Below are 24,668 nucleotides of genomic sequence, written 5' to 3' on the forward strand. Positions count from 1 at the left end.
CACAATAGTCCCAGACGGCAGCAGGGGATGGAATGCTTGCAACGCCAGAAGCACTGCCCTCAGCTCTAGAACATTTATATGCAGTTGGGCCTCCAATTCGGACCAAGTGCCTTGGACTGTCTTACCCTGACATAGCCCCTCCACCCCACCAGGGAGGTGTCTGTGGTCACTGTAGCCTTGGGCTGCTGGGGGGAGAAGGGGCGAGACCATTGTGACAGGTTGTGGGTCATCCATCAATTTAAATCCTGTTTGCACCTGTGAGTTGCTTGAATCTTGGCTGAAAAGGATACCATTGGGTGAGCAGTAGCCATTGTAGAAGCCTCATGTGAAACCTGGCCAGGGGGACAATGGTGATGGAGGTTGCCATGGAACCCAACAGCTGTAGGACAGCACAGAGTGAGCTGTGGATTTCTCCCTTGAAAGGATTGGATTCAGTTGTTGCTTTATCCTTAGAATTCTGTGCTCTGGAATGGATGTGCTGCAATTCTTTGTATTCAATATGACCCTTATGAATTCTGTGGACTGAGATGGGCTGAGATTGGATTTTTGCCAATTTATGGTTATGCCTAGCCTTTCTGCAGCGAGGAGAGAGTATGCCAGGGCTTCTTCCAACAGAGGTCTGGTGGGGGCAGAGATGAGCCAGGACATTGTGAGCTGTGGATTTCTCCCTTGAAAGGATTGGGTTCAGTTGTTGCTTTATCCTTAGAATTATGTGGTCTGGAATGGATGTGCTGCAATTCTTTGTATTCAATATGACCCCTATGAATTCTGTGGACTGAGATGGGGTGAGATTGGATTTTTGCCAGTTTATGGTTATGCCTAGCCTTTCTGCAGTGAGGAGAGAGTATGCCAGGGCTTCTTCCAACAGATGTTTGGTGGGGCACAGATGAGCCAGTCGTCTAGGTATGGAAACACCTGGAATCCTTGTAGTCACAAGTGAGCTGTGACGACTGCCATGCACTTTGTGAACACTTTGGGGGCTGTAGAGAGTCTGAAGGCCAGTACTCTGAACTGGTAATGACTGGGTCCTGCACGGAAGCGCAGAAATCTTCTAGATGGCCTGTCCACTTTTATGTGGTAGTACATATCTTGAAGATCTATCGAGCACATCCAATCGTCTTTTTCCAAAAGTGGGAGAATAGGCTGTATTGTGACCATCCGGAATTTTGTACTCTTACAAACTTGTTTAATACACTGAGACCCAAAACTGGTCTCCAGTCCCCAGTTTTCTTTGGCACTAAAAATAGTCTTGAGTAGAATCTGGATCCTATCTGGTCTGGGGGGACTATTTGGATGACTCTTTTTCTTAGCAGCTTTGCTATCTCTAGTGCTGCTCCTTCCCTTTAACTGGGTGGAACGTCGGATAAGTTTGATGGGGGGGCAGGACAAAGATCGAAGGGAATATGGTAACCTCTGGTTATTATCCTTTTTACCCAAGAGTCGGTGGTGATGGTTAACCAGGCAGAAGAGTACAAGGAGAAACGACCCCCAACCACCTCCAGAGGAAAAGGAGTTGGGCTGCTTTTCAGGAGTGCTGGTAGGACTGACTAGGAAAGGAGTCCCTGGAACCCTGGTTACGTGGACCCACTCTGCCCCGAAAAGGGCGTCTTCCCTGTGAGTTTCCCCTCTGCCTCTAGGGGAGAACTCGGCCTGTGTGTCACGGAAAGGACCCAGAGACTTTTTGTACCATATCTTCCCACTCTTCTGGTTTCTGGAGAAAGCACGTTGAGGGGAAGAATAACAAACACCCATGGCAGAAAGGGTCTTACCGTCCTGTTCCCATCTGGCCAGTGTGCTTTTAACCTTAAATCCAAACAATGAAGAGGCATTGATGGGAGCACTGAGGAAGGAAGCCTTGAAGGGTTCCGCAAAATTACATAAGCGCATCCAGGAGTGTTGTCTCAAAACAACGGCTGAACTTGCCGCACTAGCTGCTCCTTCTGATGCATGAGATATCAGGCGCATGGAAAAGTTTGATATTGACTCGATGATAGCCAGCTGAGAGCCCACTTTGTCATGGACCTCATTAGACACAGCACCAGTCAAAGTTTCAGTGAGCTCAGATACTAAATCCCTTTGAAGCCTGGTAAAGTGTGCCATATAATTCAGGGACTTGATTGCAAAAGTACGCTTCCCTATTCTGTCCAGAGCCCGTGACTCTTTGTTGGGCGGATGGATAGTCTGGCTTTCTTCTTCCGCCAGGTCCTTCTTGGTTGCGGCCGACACCATCAGAGCATCTACAGGAAGACCTTTGGACCAATGGGGGTCAGTAGCAGGAGGGGACAAAATTTTATCTGGCCTCCAAGGAATGGCCTCAACGGTGTCAGGAGCCTTCCACGCACACTGCACGATGAGCCGGACCAGTTCGTCGGCAGGTGGAGTAACCCAGGAGGTAGGTGGCCGGCACGAAAGGCCTGCGGGAACACAGACTCTTCAGAGGTCAGGTTAGAGGGCTGCCAGTCACCTCCCTGTTTAAGGATTTCAAGGATATCACCAAAGGATACCTCAGAGGGTGAGCGAGGGCACCCTTCCCCATCATCAAAGTCTATGTCTTCAGTAAGGGACTCCTCTGTGGAGTCCATGCGCTTCCTCTTGCATGAGATTTTTCAATGAACTTCCTCAGAGGGAGAAGCTGGGGAAGACAACTCAAAAGGGTTTTCCTGTGGGAGTACATCCTGAGGCCCTTGCACCCGGTGTCCGCTAGGAGTGACTTGTGTACACTGCGGTCCAGAGGAGGACAGGGAGTTTGACAGCACAATATCACCAGCAGACGCCAAAGCCTTCTCCATTAGTTGGAAGGCCAGTCCACCTGAAGAGTGGTGAGTGTCCAGGACAGGGGTCACCCCTCCCCTAAGTGGCCCAGCCTGCCAACTCAGAGTCCCTGGATGGCTGTGAAACACCAAATTACATACGCCATAGCTGACAGCCTGGGTTGTAGCAAAATTCTCCTGCCACAAAGGCAACTACGGTTCCTTAGTGAGGTCCATAAAGAGAACCGTAGAGGGGGAAGACTGTGCTATATCTAGGGGCTTCAAAGGAAATGAAGAAGGAGAATAAGTAGGGGTCTTTGGCAAAGGGTGATCACCTCCCAAGGAAGGATAGGTCCTAGGGGGGCGGGATACCTCTGGCCAAAAGAACGTGATCCACAAGACACAACACGTCATGTTCAGACAGGCTTCTAGTGGATTTCACGAACAGGGCTGCGGGAGAGTCAGGTCTATCCACAGATGGGACAAGCTCGGTGCCCACATCACCAGTATGCACTGAAAACAACGGGGCCATAAGAGACTGAACTACAGGTGTCTGCACTGAGGAAATCATTGGTGCCAAAGTCATGATCTGCACTGACAATAAGTTTGGTGCCGAGGCCGAAAAAATCTGTGTCAATAACTGAGTTGTCAGTTTTGGGTAAGGTGTCAGAGCCGATGTGGTTACAGTCTGCGTCGACTGGATGGTCAGTGCCGGTAGAGAGGTCTGAACCGAGAGCCCCTCGGTACCGATACGGTAAAGGGCACGTTAGTTGGTGCCGAAGTCACAGATGGCGCCAATGGCCTCGGTGCCAAAGGTCTAGGCACCGAAAGTGCTGGAGCCGAAAGAGTCAGATCCGAAGTAGAAAGCTTAGCCTTCTTGGGTCTCGGTTGAGTCCCCAGCCGGGGACGAAGGAAGAGATTTGGCCTTTGAATGATCATCAGTCTTTTTCTTATGGGATCTTGGAGGGGTTGAAGCCTCTGACCCAGAAATAGCCACCGAAAAAGGAGATTTGAGTAGCCCCTTCAGTAACAATTTATTTTTCCTCTCAATCAACGTCCTGTTAGAGACGTTCTTACAAATTCCACAGGGCGGATCAACTGATAAATGAGGCACACCCAAGCAATAGACACACAAAGAATGTGCATCTGAAGTAGGTAATTTATGGCCACAATCTGAACATCTCTTAAATCCTGGACTACCTTTTTTATCTGCCATGATAGGAAAGAAGGAAATCAGAAAGAATACCAGCAATGGTACAAGAAATACCCAAAGGTAATGAAGAAAAGGGGTCTACCAACGATGGTATAGAAGAAAATACCTCGCGGTAAAAAAAGATTGAAAATTTCCAAGAAGAGATAGTCGCTAAATGCAATAAGGTAAGAAAAAGCAATTTAGAAACTTTTCTGAGAGAAAAAGTTGTTTTAGATTAGATGACAACAAAATATTATAGTTAGCTCAAGAGAAATAGCTTGACATGACCAAATGGTGATGCAACAAATTAAATCTGGGGTAACGGAGAGGGGAATTCTGGGTAAGAGTTTTAGCTTGAGAGTTTGTAGCTGACGCGAGCTTGGAAGATGGCCGGCTCGGTTCCGAGGTTGGAACCGATACCCATATGTAAGGAATGAACGAGGATTAACAATATCAGATCAAAAGTTAGAGATTTCCATACAGTTTCCTCCCTAATGCAGTGGGATGACATATGATCTTTTCTACGTAGATGGGACATATGATTCCTGTATTAAGATAGCTACTGGGTGAGATATAGCTTCTACTGCCATCTTGAGGTATTCAGGTGGGAGGCTGTCAGCAACTGTGGAGAAACGTTTACATTTAAGTAGCATTTTTTATAGTAGATGTTGTTAAATGTTTTAAGGTAAAGTTGTTAGAATTTGTGGCAAAGGATTGTCTGGATTCATATTTTTCAGAGGTTAATATGTTAGTGGAGGGGGCAGTTGGTAACATGTTATGGTTCTGTGTCGAGGGCATGATGTGCCGTTGGTGAGGGCAGCAATGCTCTCTATAAAGTATTTATTTAATGTAGTTACTATTTCAAGGAGGAGAGCAGTTCTGAGAGGGATACAGATCTTTTTTGAGCTATGACCGAGTAGTGTGTAACTACAGGACTAGAATTTTTTGGATAATTTTTATGATTTAGTTGTAGTTGGTCATAGCATTGTTTCTTATCTTTGTATATTTGTTTTTTTAGCTTAATTACGAAATTCCCTGTATTGCTGAAAGCGTTTTATTTTTATTTAGTCACTCCCTCCAAGCCTTGTCTCTGATATGCATAACGTTTTTGGTGAGGGTGGATAGCCAGAGAGAGTGCTTTTCTTTTATTCTTTTTGTATGTAGAGAAGCAAGATTTATTTAGGGTGTTTAAAAAAGGGTATTAAAAGTTGTAACTGCATCATCTAATGGGAAAATTTTAGTACAGACCAGTTGAAGGACCTTAGGATGTTGTTGTGTCTTTCGGCTTTTCCTGGACTGGGGTCGCCACAGCGGAACTCCGGTCCACTAATGATTGGTAGTTGATTTTTACATGCCGAGTTACCAGCCCTGACGCACAACCTTCAACAAAGGTACACCCATTCACATATGTCTCCACGCAGAAGACGTTCTAGCTGAGAATTGAACTAGACAGCGTCTTACTGTGTGGCGACAATGCTACCGCAGCACCACCACCTTAGGATACTGTTGAATAAATCTTTGCTAAATTTTGAGAGATTCCTAGTTGGTTTAAATTGGTGGGTACTGGGGGTAATGAGTGGTGTGTGTGTGTGTGTGTGTGTGTGTGTGTGTGTGTGTGTGTGTGTGTGTGTGTGTGTGTAGGGAAATAGTCACTTAGGGAGTTAGGAGAGGTTCCACTGATAGTATATTTACTGGGGTCTGAGACTAAATTCCAATCAAGAATTGTGCCCTTATTGTTTTTGTTGTATGTAGCAGGTGTGATTAGTTGAGTCAGACCAAATAAATTTACGCAGGAAGAGGGACTGTCAGAGGTTACTTTGCCAGTCAATAGTGACACCACCCAGAATGATTTTTTCTAATTAATAGTACTAGATAATCAGGAGAGAAATCTTAAACTATGGATATGTTGTTACCAGGGGGATGTAAATTATAATAATACACTGTGTTTTTTTTTGTTTTGTTTTAATGTTTATCTTTAGAAGTGCTATGATTATTTTGGCTGAGTGAAATTTGGGGATGAAATTGGGATAGGAGGAGAGGTTATAGCAGATGGGGTACAGTAGGACAACTCCTCCTCCTGTTTCCTGGGATTTGTCAATCCTCATAATGTCATAGCCGGGAGGTAGTATTTCTGTATTTTTCATATTTGATTTAAGCCATGTTTCAATGATGGCTAGGATATCTGGAGAGCAGAGTGATATCCAGACATGTAGAACTGTAATTTTATTACAAATACTATGAAGATTTAATGTTATCGGACTTAGTTTTTTGGCTGGACGGGAAACTGGTATGTCTGTGATATGAGCAGATGTTTTGTTTTGAGGGAGAAGTGATCACAGTGAAGTATTCTGTATTTAAAACAGAGACTAATGGACACTGAAGAGGCTTGGAGATATATTAGAATAGTTATTCTAATTGTCTCGGTCAAGTAGGAGGCTGGATGTTGGGGATGTGGTAGTGCAGAAAAAAGAAAACCAAATAGATGGAAAAACACTCAATTTATTAGTAACAAACAAACAAAGCTTTCGGGAATGTCCCTTCTTCAGTGTTAATTTCAGTTAATCAAACATCTTAAAATGTATAGTGATTTCAAAAAAAACCCCACCTGACACAGCCATCCAATCCATAACTTAACATCATTAACATTTCATTAAATATGCAATTAATTCTAAAAGAAATACTAAAAGAAATATCTTCCATACTTATAAGTCAGATGCAGCGACATGTATTTTGTCATTGTAATGTACAAATAGATACATAATTTCTAGTCATACTGGATATGCCAGGAGAACTGAGTATCCAAGGGTTTAATGTGCCAAGGCAACTTTCAAGTTCATATACAATTTCTTTATTTTAGCTGAAACAATCTGCTTTTAGCTCTAGAACATAATATATTGCAGACATTTTGCTTGTTGAAGTGACACTCTGAAAATAAGCTTTGCACCTGACAATGGTAATGCCAACAAGACATGGAGGCATGCATAAGTCTTCAAGGAGCTAGCAGTGAAAAGACATTTTTCCCTTACTGCCAGATGTATTTTGGTTGCAGCCATATACCTTGTAAGAGGAACCATTTGTCTTTCCCAATTTTCTGCTTAGGCTTGCTTACTTTAGCAGTACTGCTGAGATGTTTTGATGTCATCCTCAGATTATTTACATACATGTCTTTCACTGACATCTTTTTAAGCATTCATACTGAAAGGTATAATCTTTATTACACTCTACCTTTTTAGGTAAGTCACTACATATATGAAAAGGTCAGTAGTAATGAAAACAGCGACAACATACTCTACGGAGATGAAATGGTGGAATACATTTCAGCCAATGAAAATAATTATTTGTTTCAATTAATCTGGGCTAAAGTGTTCCAGACTTTTTTTTTTGAGGTAGATCTGCATCCCATAAATTACCGATTACCCCAAATTCTGTTACTATGCGCAAGATCTCCAACAGATGTAGTTAGGGTACCTGCTGATGTTATGTTTTTGGCTATAGTGTACAGGATAACATGTAGAGTTCCTATAGATAGTGTTTGGAAAAGATGTACAGAACACAATGCAGGGTACATGTTATACATTTCTGAGAGCTGTGCTATGGTGCTTGTGCATATTATGTTGTGCAAGCAATGCACAGAATGTAATCTAGGGTACCTGCAAATTACACATTTTTGGATATAAAGCACAGAATACCTGTCTTTAGGTATGGTGGACAGAATGCATTCTAAAATCTTTTTTTCCCTTGTTACTTTAGTGAGTTCGAATAGTGGTGGTGACAAAGGAATTTATGACATTGTATAAAAATAGATTCTTACTATTAAAATCAATCCATGCTGCAGTCTCACATAATGATATTTTCTGTTTTTATGTTGTCACTAACCCGATATAATGTAGATTCTTGGAGTCTGGAAGCTGAACTACGTGGTACACATACGCATGCACACTTCAAGAATGTTTTGTTACTGGCTCTATACAAAGCTGATTCCTTCAGATCCAGGACTTGAGGGGGACAATGTATGGCAACACAAACCCAGTTACTCTAGCCACTTTCTAAGTTTATAAGAGCAGTATTTAAAATCTGTCCCTATATGTGGGCCTTTGTATCAGTAATAACTTCTGTGGCATTATGTAAGCTTTCATTTGACACCAGGAAGTACCATACATTCTCTTAGTCAAGTTTCTTCTGCAACATCAACCAGCGATTTGGAGGGACATTTATATCCCGCAGAGGATGTTGCTGCTCTGGAATACACTCCCCATCCAAGTAAAACAAGGCTCATCCCTGCCCATATTAAACAGCAACCCGGATCTATGGATGGGAAACAGAAAATGTACACAAAGACTGCCCCTTGTACATCTAATGGACTTAGCATGTAAATGGTTTATCCCATGCACGGGTCCCCAGAAATGAGCTATCATATGATCCTAGTGATTCTCAGTAGGGGTAATATATAATTATGGATGATGGGATTTCTAAGGCATATCTAACACCAAATGGGATAGGTTAATTCAAGCACAAAAAGGAAATGGCTAGGTTAAAATAGCCTGCAAGCACCTAAGGATCTAAGCTAGTAACAAAAATATTAATATGGCACATCACACTTTATTTACATCAAAATCACAACTGTATTTAGGTCAGGTCAGAAGAAATTCCAGACCCATGTACTGAGCAGTCCTATGAAATGCTGTTCCACCATGCTACTACATTGATTTACATAAAATATGCAAAATTATACTTATTGCTAAACAAGTATAAATATCTGCAAAGTGGTGGTAGTTAAACATGAAGTAGCACTGAGAAACTTCCCGGCATTATGTAAGCTTTTATTTCATACCACGAAGTACCATAAATTTATCTTATTTCATTAATTTTACATTTGTTGACCGGGCTGGTCCAACTGGATACATGTCCATTTTCAGCACAGGCCCGGGGAGAAAAACTCCAAGACAAAAAAAATACATGAATATTAATAGCAGCGTTACAGAAATGCATTCAGAAAAAAATATAAAATAGCACTGACATATATTACTGAAGTAACACAAATTAGCAGTGACATATATTACAGCAGCAACAACAGGAAATGAATTACAGGATGAGGGAGTTCAAAATTAAGAAAGATGGCAGAAAAGTAAGTTTTTGTACTAATTTGTAAGCAGCAGAAAGTGAACATACTAGTGGCAATAGGCAAGGTAGTCAGGGTTAGTACAGGGGAAAAGCCAGTGAGGTTTTGAGATGAGTTTTGAGATGGGATTTAAAGCTGGGAAGAGAGGAGATTGCAGTGAGGTTGTCAGGAAGAGAGTTCCAAGCTTTTCCTATTGTGTTAGGAAACAAGGAGGTGCCTGCCAAGTTATTGGATTTACAAGTTGATATAAGAAGTTTGTTAGAAGAACTTAGGCTCTTGAGGTTGGAATAAGGTGAAATAAGTGTCTTGAGAATATGGGTGTTGTTAGGTTTATAGAGGATTTTATGGGCTAAGTAGAGTTGATGAAATAAGATCAGATTTTGAAGCTCTAATTGCTTTAGGTTTAAGCAGTGGTGAGTTCTAAAAGCTAGAGGCAAATCTGGCAATACTGTTGTAGGTGGCTGCCAGTTTGGAGAGGTTAGTTTTGGACAGATAAGTGTAAATGGGGGAGGCATAAAGTAGGGTAGAGATCAGATGAGGATGGGCAATGGTAGTTTTAGCAAGAGGTGTAAGAAATGGTTTAATTCTATACAGGGAGCCTAGTTTTCTGTTAACTAATTTTATAGTGTTGTTAGTGTGAGAGTCAAAGCATAGGTTGTTGTTCATCTCTACACCGAGGAGACTGGTGGAAGGGTCAGATGATATGATGGTACTATTATTAGACAGGAGAGAGAAGTTGAGGGGAGAGGATTTATGGGTGGGGGAGAAAAAAGTAACAGTTTGTTTTTTCTGGGTTTAAGACGTTTTAGGAACCAAGTTTCAACAGTTTGGAAAGTCTGTTGGGTGATGGAATGCAGTTCAGAGGGGGATGAGGCAGAGCAAACCAAAGTAGAATCATCAGCGTATTGTATACAGGTTGCAGAGAGAATACTGGTATGAAGCTCATTAATAAAAACAGAAAACAGAAGGGGACCAAGTATAGAGCCTTGGGGTACTCCAAGGGTAAAGGGAAGGAGGTTGGATAAGTTATTGTGCCAGAGCACAGCCTGTTGTCTGTTATGCAGATATGACTCAAACCACTTTAAAGTACTACAGTCGAGTGAAAAAGTTTTATGAATATTTATCAGAATATGGTGATAAAAACTCCTTACAGGGCAAAACGTAATACAAATATAAATATTATACATATTCTTTATGCTGAATGAAAACAATCACATTATCTCACTTACTGACCGTCTAATTTCTTTCTTGAGACATTCCTACACTTTTGTGCTGACTGGACACATGAAATGCTGTTCCACAAAGTCTCCAACTGGACACTGCTTAAGATGACTAGGCCTATGAAATACTATTCAATGATGCTTCCAAGTGGACACTGCCTAGTTCACCATAAGATATTTATACATATTTTATTGTTAAACAAGGACAGATATGTATAAAATGATAGTAGTTAGACACCATATGTCAGTGCAGAGTTTTCAGTCATTATGCACCCTATTATTTCAATGTCATCAAGTTATTAACAGAAATATAAATATGGTATCAAAGTATTTCACTAGCCAACAACCCAAATTAGGTCAGGAGCCAGTTCTGACCTTCGTACAGACTGTGCTTGTGAAATGCTACTCTAATGCTTCTAAGTGGACATTGCCTAAGGTATTATATATGGAATAAATGCATTTGGTCATGCAACAAAATGCCAAACGTAGTTTTTTCTGAACTTTAATGTTGAATCTCCAGGTTTCGAATGGTTGGAATGTCGTAAAAAATTTGACTTTGACAATTCCGACTGCTCTACCACCTAAACAAGCACTACCATGGGTCACAAAGTGGGGGACATTTTGCGTTTCACTTACTTTGTGTTCGCATTCATGCGAACTCGAAGATATGCGTTCGACCATTTTCCGGTCGGCCATCCACCGGCCGACCAAATGCGTGCACAGCAATATATGCATATGTTAATTTATACATATTTTATTACTAAACAAGTACAGCTGTCTAGAAAATGGTGGCACTTAAACTACATCTGCCAATTATAAGTTTAGAGCAAAATGTATGCTTTCGTTAGATATCATGGCATCCCAAATAAAGTCCTCCAGGTTTATGCCATAAAAGAAATTTTAATTTGGCACATTGCCATAATTTTACCTGGAAAATAAATCACAGTATCACACTAAATGAACACCCTATATGGGTTGAAAGCCTTCCCTTATTTGTATGCTAATTTGGCCTGTGCAATGATGCTCACCAGTGCTTCTAAGCAGACACAGTCTAAGAAGCCAGACAACTTACTCTGCCTTTGCATGCCATTACACAAATAAATGCTTCTACATGCCCTCCAGCAAATTAGTAAGGAAATGTCTCACAAGAATACCTTATAGCCTCATGTTGCCTACTGCACAACAGGAGTGTGGTGTGAGAAGCAAAGTGAACATATCAACAAACATGACATTCCGGACTTGCAACACTGGTATGAAGAGAATACAGCAGTGCATTTTATGGTGGTTATTAACAGCAAAACATCTTGTTAAAATATCCAATGTAAAGTTAAAATACAGTTTGTGTCTCCTCTATAAATACAACTAGAGTACCATGCAAAGCAGAAACTCATTTACTATACTGCATTATGTCAGTTTGTTATAGTCAGGTATATGTGCTGCAACCCATTGCAACCACTCCTGAACACACAGATGTGCCAACCAGTTACAGTCACTTTACTGATGGTGTATATCTCAGATGGCAGATTGTGAGTGCGACGTTCCCTCTCTGGGCCAGTAATCAAGGAGCCTGAATCCTTACCACTGACACTGCAGAGGGACTTTCATTTGGAGCAAAAATGGATACACAAAGTATTTCCAGATGCAACTCTCCGAATCAAGCACAATTTCGCTTAAGAGCATGCAGGGAACACAGTCAGTCCAGGGTCTGGATTTCTCTCTTTGTCTCTCTCCAGGTCCCCAATACGACTACCAACTGGCACAGCTACAGAGTTAAGTTCTCAGCCGAGTATCTACGCAAAGTCCTTCAGCACCCTCTCTGTGATATCAGTGCTTCATATCCCTGATCCAAACAGCTGACACACACATGCTGAGATTTGATTTTCAAACACACACGCACACACCTGGGAAAGGCTGGCACAGATTTACTAGCTATGCCCCTTCTGCCCAGGCTATAAGATAGTTACTGCCATCAGGCACTTCAAAGCCAGCTACTCTAAGGCTCTTACAAGGATACCCAATTATACTGAGTGAAATTAATATTAATACAAATTGTAGTGTTTGGCCAATGCAGTAAGGCTTTCAGGAGTGGCCACAGAGTCACCAAATAGATATAAGTACACTCAAAGGTTAAAATAGTCTCTAAAAGACCAGCCACAATGAAAAATGTAAATATATTTAATAATAAATAATAAAAGAACACAAAAATACTAAATATCTATTTACAATAAACACCAGAGTTTCAAACACAGGGAATATTAAAATAACATAGATGAATACATTCAAACAGATACAGGAAAACAGTACTTATGTAATCTAACTATATTTTCCTGACTGATCTAAAGAATTACTATACCCTGGTCACCTACTAGAGCAAGACAAGATGTAGGCAAGGGATTTTTCCTTGTCAGGTTCTTAAAACAGACTAATCTGAAACTTCTCTGTCATCTAGTATTAAAACATTTTTGTCCTAGATTACAGAATGACATCACATACACATAAATCTGGTCATCTGACTTCTCGTTCCCATGCTACCCCCATTGCTAGAAACTGAACCAAATTTAGCACATATGTGTTACCATACTCACAGATGGAGCTTTGCTGAGATGTGGTATAGCATCTGGAAGCTATAAAACCATAAACACTTCCACTAAACCATTCTCTGGCACAGACATTTAGTCTCTGGCTGGAATCAGAACTATAAGATGCACTCTTTATGGCCTAAATTAAGTAATTTAATTTCTTCTATTTTTCAAATTTAGCTGGACTTAGATTAACCTCTCCTTTTCCAGTATTCTCTGTTAACATATATACATTTTCTCAGTTACAATACAGTCAGACCCAACTGCTGATACATTTTTTTAACACAAGCAGCTTTACAAATACATTTTTCAACACAAACATCTGTATAAATCAGTTTGATATACAAATGACATATAATTCTTTAAACAATTCCAGCTAGCTATGCTGGCATATGTTACACATCCATTGCCCTACTTCTCCTGGCATAGCTGGCAATACCTCACATCAGCACAGTGAGCAACTAATGAATAAATACATAAGTAAAATATATTTTACCTCACTGAGGTCAGACACATGCATTGCATTATACGCCCAAACACAGATAAATTACAGCCAGCTGAATGACTATTTACACATCAGATATCTTGACTGTGATCAAATGAATGAATAGATCTATACATAATAATCACATACATATATTCAAGTTTGCTGCTGTCAGGCGCATTCACTGCAAAACCACTGTAAGCTCCAAACATACAGATGTGCCTAGCAAATGCAGCCATTTTATTGACTGTGCTTATCTCAGATTTCTCCACAGGAATATATCTCACTTCACTGTTGTCAGATGCATACAGTGTAACCCATTACACCCCTACGGTACACAGACAGACAGACAGACAGACACACACACACACACACACACACACACACACACACACACACACACACACACACACACACACACACACACTTCCATATTAATTCACTGTCCACTAATTACAGCCAATTTACTATGTTCACATCAGATGTCTGACTTATCAAATGAAAGAATTAATTTGTAATAGCCATGTTAATATAGTAAACTATTTTGGCTTGTTGTCAACAAATGCATATAGTGTGACCTCTTAAAATTCCCCCAGTGTAGGTGTGTGCATGCACAACCACAGATGCACAAAGATGTGCCTACCAATTACAGCCACCTTATTGGCTGGGTATGCCTCATATGTCTGACTGTAATCAAGTGAAAGAATAAATGTATAAATAATAGCCATATTAATGTATTTCAGCTTCACTGAAGACAAACTCATTCACTGCAACCTATAACAACCTCACAGCATGCACATAAGTGTATTAACACATAGAAATAGATACACACACACACACACACACACACACACACACACACACACACACACACACACACGCACACTGCTTTAGTGAACATCTGTCATGAAGAAGCCAAGTCCCAGTTACTTGCACTGATTAGAACTTACTATAGATAACAAGTAAATGACTAAACTTTATCAAGCAGACACACCTAGTTTAACATCAGGCAATGCCTTAACTGTGCTACTATATATAAAAATTCCTGTAAAATGCTGTCTGTTCCTTTTCCATGTATACAGCTGTGGTACTCATGAAATCAATGAACAGCAGAAACACATTTATACCACTGCATGTTTCAGTTTCCTAGTGTCATGCATGTGCTACAAACCACTGCAACCCCCAAGCATACAAATGTGCCAACCAATTATAGACATTTTTGACTGTGTACTTCAGAGGGCAGACTGTGACTGATCAAATGAGCATGTGCATAAATAAAGCCACAATGTTATATATTTCATCTTATTGGTATAAGACACATACAGGGCAACCCATTAAAACTCCACCCATCTACATAAATGTGACTACCAAATGCAGTCAATTTACTGACTGTGTATACATCAGATATGTGATTGTGATGAAATGAATGAATACAAACATACACAGTAACTAGTTATATACTTCAGTTTGTTGTTCTCACGTGCATATACTGCAATCCACTGCAGTCCAAACTCAAACACAGATGTGTCCACCAAATACGGCCACTTTATACACTGGTATATGCCTTAGATGTCTGACAGTTCTTAAATGAATGGCTAAATGCATAATGGCATCAGTAAAATATTTATTTTCACTACAATCAGACTCATCTAATGCAACCCACTGTAACCCCACCTACACTCACACATAAACACAGATGTACCCCAAAATTAACAGAAACGTTAGTGACTGTGTATACCTTAAACGTCTGATTGTGATAAAAGAAATAATTAAAATCATAAATAATAGCATCATGATATACTTCTCATCACTGCTATCAGACACATATTCTCAACCTCTTATATCAAGGCAGGTTTTGCATTAGCATGCATTTTCTAAAATGAAACCAAAACCAAAAAACTGCAAGTTGCAACAAAAATCAACAAGCAAGGCAACAGTCTTGGTATAAATGTTCAATAAGGCATCAACTACATGCTGAATAATGAATTGACAACATTTAAAAAAAAGTTATTTTGTTCGAACACATGAAGGTTAAACAAACCGTTAACATATAAAATATCCCTGCTAGTTCAAAACCAAGTAGTGCACATAAGGCTAAGCTCTTTTGCCCCACAAGTGCCTGGGACTTCTTCAGAAGTTTAAAAATTTAGTGGACTCCCATTATTAAACATCTGTGCTGAGACTGTTGCTATGCATTTTCTAAAGGATATGAAATTTGAAAAACTCAAATCTCTGTCATTATTTACTGACTGCAGCCATTGACAATTTGCTAGAAAATCACCAACTCTATGAATAACAGATCAACTACATGAGGCACACACACACACACACACACACACACACACACACACACACACACACACACAGCAATGATGCAGATGCTAAATTATACTTTTCCATTCCTGTAATATTCTTGGGTCTATTAGCAGCTCCACATTATATGTAGCATAATAAATCAAGCCTAGATGAAATGACTCTCATGAAATAATCATATTACTGTAACAGTGAAAAAGCTGGAAAAGGAAGTAAAGCAGAGTCTTAGGACATTCAAAGCTCACTTTTTAGTTTACTTCACATGCAATAATAATGAAGTAATGACAGCCATTTCAGTTTCAGACTTCACAGTCTTTAGAAAAATACATGCTAATGACACACATTATTCCAGCAATTTTCAAAGCATATGTGACAAATATTTAAAATACATCCCAGATTACTAAGGTTGCTGCTGGGAACTAAATGGAGTGTTGCAGTGAAAGGAGTACTAAGGGAGAAACAGCACACACACAGACTGCGCCTGCCTATGTGTGGCCGGGTAACTAAAGAAAAAAAAAGTGTTGCTGATTAAATGAAATGAAGAATTAAGAATTTGATGGTACTAGATTAACCAAATAACACCATTTGTCTAGTCATGCTGCACAGCATTAGATTTAGCAGGGCAATCAGATAAGTAGATAATAAAGAAGCTGTAATTAGAATGCATGAAATGATTATTTTTGTTTAGACACATGATTTTTTAGTCATTCTATACTTGCAAGAACAGGGTATCTAGCAATTCCACTTTTATGTCTGTAAATTAAGCAAAAAGTATAAAAATCTTTATTGTACCCTCAGAGAGGAATGCTGCACTGTAGGCACCATAGAGGAGTAGGTCTGATGTCCAGCTGTGAGTCAAACACACACAGAAACGGAGCTGTAGGTGCTAATGAGTTAAACAGCTAATGGAAATGTAAGAGTCCAAGCCAAAGTTAAAAAATGCTGTCTTCACCTTATAAATTAAACTACATAGTATAAATGTGCCTCTAAAGTGCTCTCTGAAACACACATCCAGCAGTTTATATTTAAGGAGCTTAATGGAACAAAAATATTTAAATTTCTTCAATGCACTGTTTTTGTCAATTTTTGCTGTTAAGCATTTATTAGCGGATTTTCTACTTCACCTTGTGGTAGCCTTCCTGAAGCAATTCTTATTACCCCTCCCAACTTTTCTTCTTATGATGTTCCTCTAAAACATTTTATATTCCTTAACTTGGGGGGGGGGACCATTACTTTAGTCCGTGCTTCTGCAACTCTGAAAATCTTCCTTTGCTCCTATCTGCCTCAACTGACACACCTCTGTCTATATATGTTTCCTAGTACTTGTGTAAGAATAACTTTTTACTCATTTTTAGTTTCCAGTTGTGAAAATAAAATACAACAGGTGTAGTCAATGGACAATGGCTACGTTTGCAACAGTCCCCAAAATCAATGTATACTGAAGCTACTGTCATTGAAATAAAATTCAGATTACATCAAACCTGCTGCATAAAAGTGTTTGCTTTGCTCTTACCTTTTTGCCATTAGGAAATACCTATCCACGGGTGCACCAAGATTGATATTAATGCAACGCACTGTGTTAATGTTTCGAAATACCAAGAGCATGGGACGAGGTAGATCTTTAAGTACTTGCATAATGCGATCAAAATGATTCTTGGCCATTTCTTGCATGTAGGCTGTCTCTTCACGGGTTAAAATGTTTGACAGCTTAAATTCTCCCATATTTATGGGTCTTTGCATTAAAATCTCACAGAACAAGAAGTAATCTGCAAGTACAGAGAAACCAGATGTTAACAAAAATTAAACTCCCCAAATCAAGTGACAGAAACACAGAACTATGTAAGCAGAAATTAACCTCTCTTGATCCATGTGGTAACAGCTCATCTTTATGTTTATTTGGCTGGATTCATTACTCCAGCAAATGACAACCAAACACTAATTCACTGAACAACATGACTTTTACCTCAGGGGTGTTGCATGGAAGTTAATACTTGTCCTCTTTGATAAACTCTTTAGAATGAACACTTCTTCTAGCCAAGTGTTCTAAATTTACTCTGCAGCTTATATACAAATGCCACTCCATGGCCCTGAATAAAGAAGCCTCAACTATGACCTATATAACCTTAGCTTGCATTGCAACCTGGAGCCAGGAAAAGCCATGCAAGGGAGAATGGTAATTGATAGGTGATGGCAACTATCCTGTGCTAGGAAGGGAGTAGTGGTTCTGGTCATCCATCTGCCACTAAGTAAACAGAGACTTGCAAGGCAGTGAAATGGCCAGGACCAGAAACAATAGCTTAGCGCTCTTAAACCAATGAGGTTCCGTTCAAATGTATATAGGTGGTAGCTTGCATGCAGGTGGGGAGGGCAAAGGTAACCCCACAGTGACACAAGTGCTCATGTCAACAACCAGGGTGGGATTAGGGTCTAATACAGAAATGATGTCACTGCTAAGGTGACAGTACCAGCGCAAACCATCTCAAAGGCTGTCTGTTTTGACAGCACTTCCAGTCAGTTGTTGCCCTTGGGATGGGGACTCTTCAGAGGTGAGAAAACTAACAGGCTCATGAGGAAAGCCTGACAGTCGACTGGCAAGAAAGGAAAAAGCATAGAGAAAAGAGTGAGCGAGAAAGGTTCTGAGCTTGAAGCAACACCATTTTTACCCAGCATTGCAATGACAGGTTTTGGTATTTCTTCCCTGAATTTTGCGATTATACATTAAACAGGGGAATAGTGGTAAGGTGTGCAGGAACCTTCCCTGCCAAGGACTGGTGAATGTATCCACCACCTGTTCCTCCTTGCCCCTCTGTAGAGATTACAATGGTGGGGAGCACTCTATTATTTTGAGTCACAAACAGTTTGCTCTCTGGAGGAGAACTCAGAAAGATCTAAACCAAATACAGCTCCTGAATTCAGACCCAAAACGAAGTGCAAGAATGGTTCATAGAGTCTTCAAGGATGTTCACCTCACACAAAATGTAAACCTACGAGAAAGTGATACCTCTGGCATTGCCTCACTGCCAGATTTCACTTCTACACATAGTGGGTACAGTCATATGCTTGCACCTACAAATGTACGTATGTAATCCACATCAAACTGGTTGTCAAAGAAACCCAGGAGGGACCCCAGGAAGAAATTTCCCTCTAGAGCCTTCAGAAACCATGTTTGATGTGGAGGTCCCTCTCCAAGAGGGACCATTTGTTGTGAACCACAAAGTAGCCAAGATAAACTCCCCACCCCACCAACTTCATTCATCAGGACCTGTACTAACTCTGGCTGAAGGAATGGGAAACCCAAATTCCAAGGTTCAGCAATTGAGGTCTGACACAAACAGAAGATCTATAATTGCATGCTGCCTCAAAGCCTCATGAAATATCCACATCCTCAGATGTGTGAAAAGCATGAAGACTGTGGCAACCATACAACCAAGATAATTGCAGAAAGATCCCAGACTGGATCAACTACTGTGTTCTCTCCCAGGATCTGTCCCTCTCCATTGGCAGGAATAACCAACAATGGAGAGTGTCCAGGTCTATGCCAATGAAAGTCATCAAATGGGATGAGACCAAAGAGGAATTCTCCCCATTTATGGTCAGTCCATGGACTGCAGTCATGGAAGCAGAGACTACTGACATCATCACCAAGAATAAATACACATGATGTTCCTTTTCTATAAAGGCCTTCACCTCTATGGCTAAGATCCTGCTAACACTCTAGATTCAGAGGAAGGACAAAGGGGAGCACTTTCTAGTGAAACTGCTGACCACCCAGAATGATGTGAAAGAACATACTGTGTGACCCTGGACAATGACATGTCAAAAGCCATTCACATTGTCTTGAGACACCAACCAAATAGTAAGTGAAAGATGTACAAGAGGTAAAGTGCTGCAGGGAGAGAAAAGAAAGAAAATGAGTGAGTTTGGTGTAGAAGGGATGAAAGGAATGTATAGAAAAGAAAGAAGTTATATTTTGATTTACAATGATTTTACTTAAAGACTTGTGAATGCAGAGAAAAGAAATAGTCCTTGTTAACGCCATACAGCATTTTGAGGAAGATGTTACCTGTTCAGATGAGTACACCAGAAGGAAATAAACATTAACAAAATGGGTTTCATTACGAATTACAACAAAGTGGACAGTGGATCAGGTGAAAGTACAACAGGAACAATGCCATTTGGAAAGTATAAAATATGTAATAAAATTGTAAGTCACATTAAAACAAAAATAAATGGAAAGAAAATGAACGCTATGTACTTACTACAATGATAGAGCTGCGTGGTCTGTTTCATCTTTCTTCAAATGATGGGTCTCAGATCTGTCTTTGGCTACTTTGCCAGATTTTAGTATCCACAGCTCAGGCCCCTCCCCTTACCCATAAACCCCTCATGTCCCCAACATTACTTCATATGTTCATAGGTGATTACTAGGCTAATGACCGTGGGGGTCTTTCTAAGCCTAGCCATGCTTCCTAAGGGGAGAATCAAACCCTGTATCCTATGTCTGTGCAGTAAACACCTTAACCATTATGCCAACTCCCAACTCGGATCAAGTTTGCCTGCAATACCATGATAAAGCACGAAAAAGTAAGAAATACAGTAACACAGAGAGATTAGGGCAGGGCACATATGGCTTAAAAAGAATTCTGCTCTGGAGTTGAAAGAGCTTGACACTCTACCTAAATGGCAGACCAGACCATCACACCAGAAGCCAAAAGGGTGAAATTCTTCCTCAATAAAAACTTACGTAAACAGCAAAGACCTCGAAAACACACTCACAGACATTCCACACACAACACCAAACACATCACAGACAGCAGACAACACACCAGTGCCTCACAAACACAGCCCATAAGACATAACAAAGTCATACAGCCCATAAAGCGCAACATTAAACCAAACATACTAGTCATTGGTGACTCAATTGTGAGACACACCAATGTCCCCCTCACCAGGCACAACAAGGAAATGATCACAATCAGTTGTCTGTCAGCTGCCAGAATCCTGCACATCATGCATGCACTTAAGTCTCTCCACAACATGTACAAGTATGACTCTGTCACTGTTCATATTGATTTGAATGGCTTGAGACGTACCTCCCTGGACTATATGAAGAGAGACATGATTGAGTTGTACAAGTATGTGTCCCAGGCAGGTTGACCCTAGCCCTAAGCAGCATTCTACCTTCACCAAGAATGATACCACAATACCAACAAAAATTAATTGACTTCAATGGCTTAGTTTTTGGTGTCATTCCAAGGGGATCACGTATCTGCCTGGGATGACATGGTTGACAGACCTTGATGCTTTGCCAGAGATGGCCTCCACTTGTCACCCATGGAATTCAGGATTCTGGCCAAGGCTCTTACCTCCCTATTGTGTCTTTTTTGGGCAATGTCCCATAGACAAATCTTTCAACATACGAGATCTGTCAAAAAGCAAACTGAAGGTCATGCTGCTTAACGCTAGGAGCCTTAACCAAAAAATGCACTCACTGGAGGCTCTCCTAGCACTGGAAGATGCTGACATTTTTGCAGTCACAGAAACTTGATTCAAGGCTGCAGAGAGCATCCCTGCTTTACCAGGCTATACCTCATTCCACACATTCCAACCACAAAATGAGGTCAGGAAGACTAAGGGTGATGGAGTTTCTATTTTCATTAAAGACAAGCACTCCTCCAGACTGGTTTGCCAGCATGATGCACTAGACCTTCTCCAGGTGCAATTGACAATTGGAAAAACACCCATCCAAGTTAAAGCCAGCTACAGACCCCCCCTCCATGACTCAGAACACCCACTCCTCCTACCTGGACCTACTTGAATCCATCAAGGTACCCCCTAACACCCTGATCCTTGGTGACTTCAACTACCCCACCATAAAATGGGTAAACTATTCTTGCTCTAGTGCACTCACCCAATGATTCCTTGACTTCATCAGTTCTAACACACTAGACCAGCTTGTCTCATCCCCCACTAGGGGAGATAGCATTCTAGACTTGATTCTCATCAACATGGGTGACTGCTGCACCACCACCATAGTAAGTCCTTCGTTGGTGAAATCAGACCATCGGTCTGTCTCATTTGAAGTGTCTATCCCATCCAACCCCCCAGCCGTAACCAGGCTAAATTAATTCTCAAAAACTGACAACAAAAACTTCACACCACCCCCCCCCCCTCAGATGATGCAGACAAATATGCTGAACAGTATGCCAGTGGAGGATACAAGCACCTGTATAAGTACATGGACTCAGCCATACCCAACAGAACTAAAACCTGCTTCTCAAGGAAACACAGACCTAAAGGTGTAAAGCAGATGCCCTACGCTGACCGCCTTAAAAAACTCCAGCTATACTCTGTCGCATATCGTCTACTCAGAGGCGATCTCTGCTTAACATACAAGGCCATGTAAAACCCAGAGCTGTTGGACATGATACACTTAAAGAAATCCCAATCCCTCAGAGCTACACAGTCCAGGGATCTAAACCTTGTAATCACAATAAACAAAACATGCTGGAGGGATAGGTTCCTGACCCAGAGACTCCCCAGACTCTGGAACAGACTACCCATACATGTCAAGCAGAGCGCCTCTTTGGCCCTCTTCAAAAGGAACCTTGACGATTGCATGGGAGAATGGAAATTCACCCTGGGGATCACGTCAGTCCCCCTGTTGGACAGGGGACCAGGGAAGTAAATAGTGTGGGAAGAAATAGCCATGGAATTGTTATGGCTAGGCTTGTATAGGCCCTAGGGCTGATAGCCTAATACCAACCTATGAACCTATGTGGTGGACATCCTCTATCAACAGGCTTTACAACAAAAGGAAGAAACTGTTGTCCAAGGGTAAGAAGTTGCAAATTCCCAATTGGAAAAACTTCCTCCTTAGCCTCAACAAGCAAATTAGGTCAATAGTGAAAACCTCCAAACCCAATTATGAATTGAAACTAGCCTCTGAAACAAAGGCTAACCATAAAACCTTTATCAGTTATGTCAGAAACCTCCACGACAAAGCCCAGGTTTGTTCCAAATTACTTCTTAACAGTGCCACTTACACTGATCCTGTTGACTTAGCCAACCTGCTAGCAGATAGGTTCAGCGCAAACTTCACCTCCCTCCCCCCTTAAAGGCACATTCGACATCCCTGATACTTGTCCCGCACCTCACATCTCAGTAGATCAAATGTTAAAGGCCCTATCCAAGGCAAAGAACACAGCTTCCTTGGAACTTGATATTATCCCAGGCTGTATTCTGCAACATCGCCATCAAGAACTAGCCTCTCCATTGAGCACCCTATTCAACCATAGCCTAAGTACAGGCTTCATTCTAGCAGAGTATAGAACTGCCATTGTCATCCCTTTGCACAAATGTGGTGCCACTACTGACCCTGGTAACTATCATCCCATTAGCCTGACAAGTCTGATCTGTAAGGCCATGGAGCATATTATTATGGACCTCATACACAAGGACATAGGCAATCTCCAAGCACTTGACCCCAACCAGTTCAGATTTGTCAAGGGCAGACCTTGCCCGTTGAACCTGGTTGATTTTTTGTTGAGACTGTCACCAAAGCACTGGATGAGGGAAAGTCAGTACACACAGCCTACCCTGACTTGCTAAAGCCTTTGACACAATCCCCCACTCAGGCATCATCGAAAAGCTAATAGAACTTGGTGTAAATCCCTGTCTCATCAGGTGGGTGGCCAACTGGCTCACTGATAGGACCCACAAGGTCAAAATAGGTGCCACTACCTCCGATAGCAGACCTGTCACTAGTGGTGTCCCCTAGGGATCTGTCCTGGGACCCCTGTTGTTTGGCATCTACTTCTCAGAGATCCAGACAAAGACAAAAGGCCTGTGGCTGACCACGTTTGTGGATGACTGTAAGTTGTGTGCTGTCATTGACTCCCCAAATGATATTAACATACTTCAAGAGGATCTAACAGCAACAGATGACTGGTGCCAAAGTCATGGCCTTAAGTTAAATGCAAAAAATGTATTATCATACCATTTGTCAAAAACACGACCCCTACTGATTACCACATTAGCGGCAACCCCTTAAGCACACAACCTGTGATGAGAGACCTGGGTACACAAGTTGACAACAATCTCACATTTGATCATCATGTAGCGGCAGTGATCAGAAAAGCCTTTTACTTGGTTCACCTCATAAGTAAGGGGGTTGCATCCAGAAAAAAGGAGGTTATTACCTCTCTGTACTCCTCCCTCATTAGGCCAATAATTGAGTACAACACCCCATTTGGTATGTACCTTTCCAAACACCTGCACCAACTGGAAAGGCCACAGAAATACCTCACAAAGAGAATCCATTGCCTCCAACACCTGTCCTATGTGGACAGGCTCAAATCGCTATCACTCTAACCTGTATCATACAGACTGCTCAGAGGTGACCTGTGTCTCGCCTACAAGGCAATCTCAGACCCTGCTCTACTAGAGATGCTCCATATCCATAAGTCTAAGCCCTTGCATAGTACCCGATCAAAAGGCTTAAATCTAATATGTGACAGTAACAGAACCTGCTGGAGAGACAGGTTTGTCTCCCAGAGGCTGCCCCATCTCTGGAACAGACTCCCCATACACGTCAAGCAAACTACATCGCTGACCCTCTTCAAGCGCAACCTTAATGAGTGAATGGGCAACCACAAATTTGTCCCAGGGGTTCCACCTGTGTCCCTCATTGACAGGGGCGACAGGTGCTGACTATGGTTTCCTTTCTGGGGATAAACTCTTGGCTAGGCTTGTAAGGGCCCCAGAGCCATTAGCCTAGCAATCTCCTATGATCCTAAAACAGAAAGGGGAAGGAGGGGAAAAAGTTGAGGAAGGACGTAAACAGACAACACAGATCCATCATTATGGTAAGTACATAACTTTCGTATCTGACATTGTCTCTTCTGTCCATTCTCAACTGATGGATCAGAGTCCCCAGCTACTTAGCTCCAAGGGCGATCTCATGGGAGGATGATCTGGAGGACAGCAAAATCAAAATCCACCCTAACAAT

At 41.3% G+C, this 24,668-nt stretch overlaps 1 protein-coding gene across 1 annotated transcript in view; it reads right to left on the reverse strand.

The window, feature by feature from the left end:
* The window catches only part of ADCK5 (aarF domain containing kinase 5), a 1,011,483-nt gene that overhangs the window by 66,644 nt on the left and 920,171 nt on the right, over positions 1-24,668 (reverse strand). Inside the window, exon 13 of the mRNA XM_044067719.1 lies at positions 17,171-17,423. Coding sequence (XP_043923654.1) covers positions 17,171-17,423 — 253 coding nt within the window. The remainder of the gene's footprint in view (positions 1-17,170; positions 17,424-24,668) is intronic.

The sequence above is a fragment of the Protopterus annectens genome, chromosome 3.part1 (genome assembly GCF_019279795.1).
Source record: "Protopterus annectens isolate FY-2018-M chromosome 3.part1, PAN1.0, whole genome shotgun sequence".
In the NCBI taxonomy this organism is placed as follows: Eukaryota; Metazoa; Chordata; order Ceratodontiformes; family Protopteridae; genus Protopterus; species Protopterus annectens.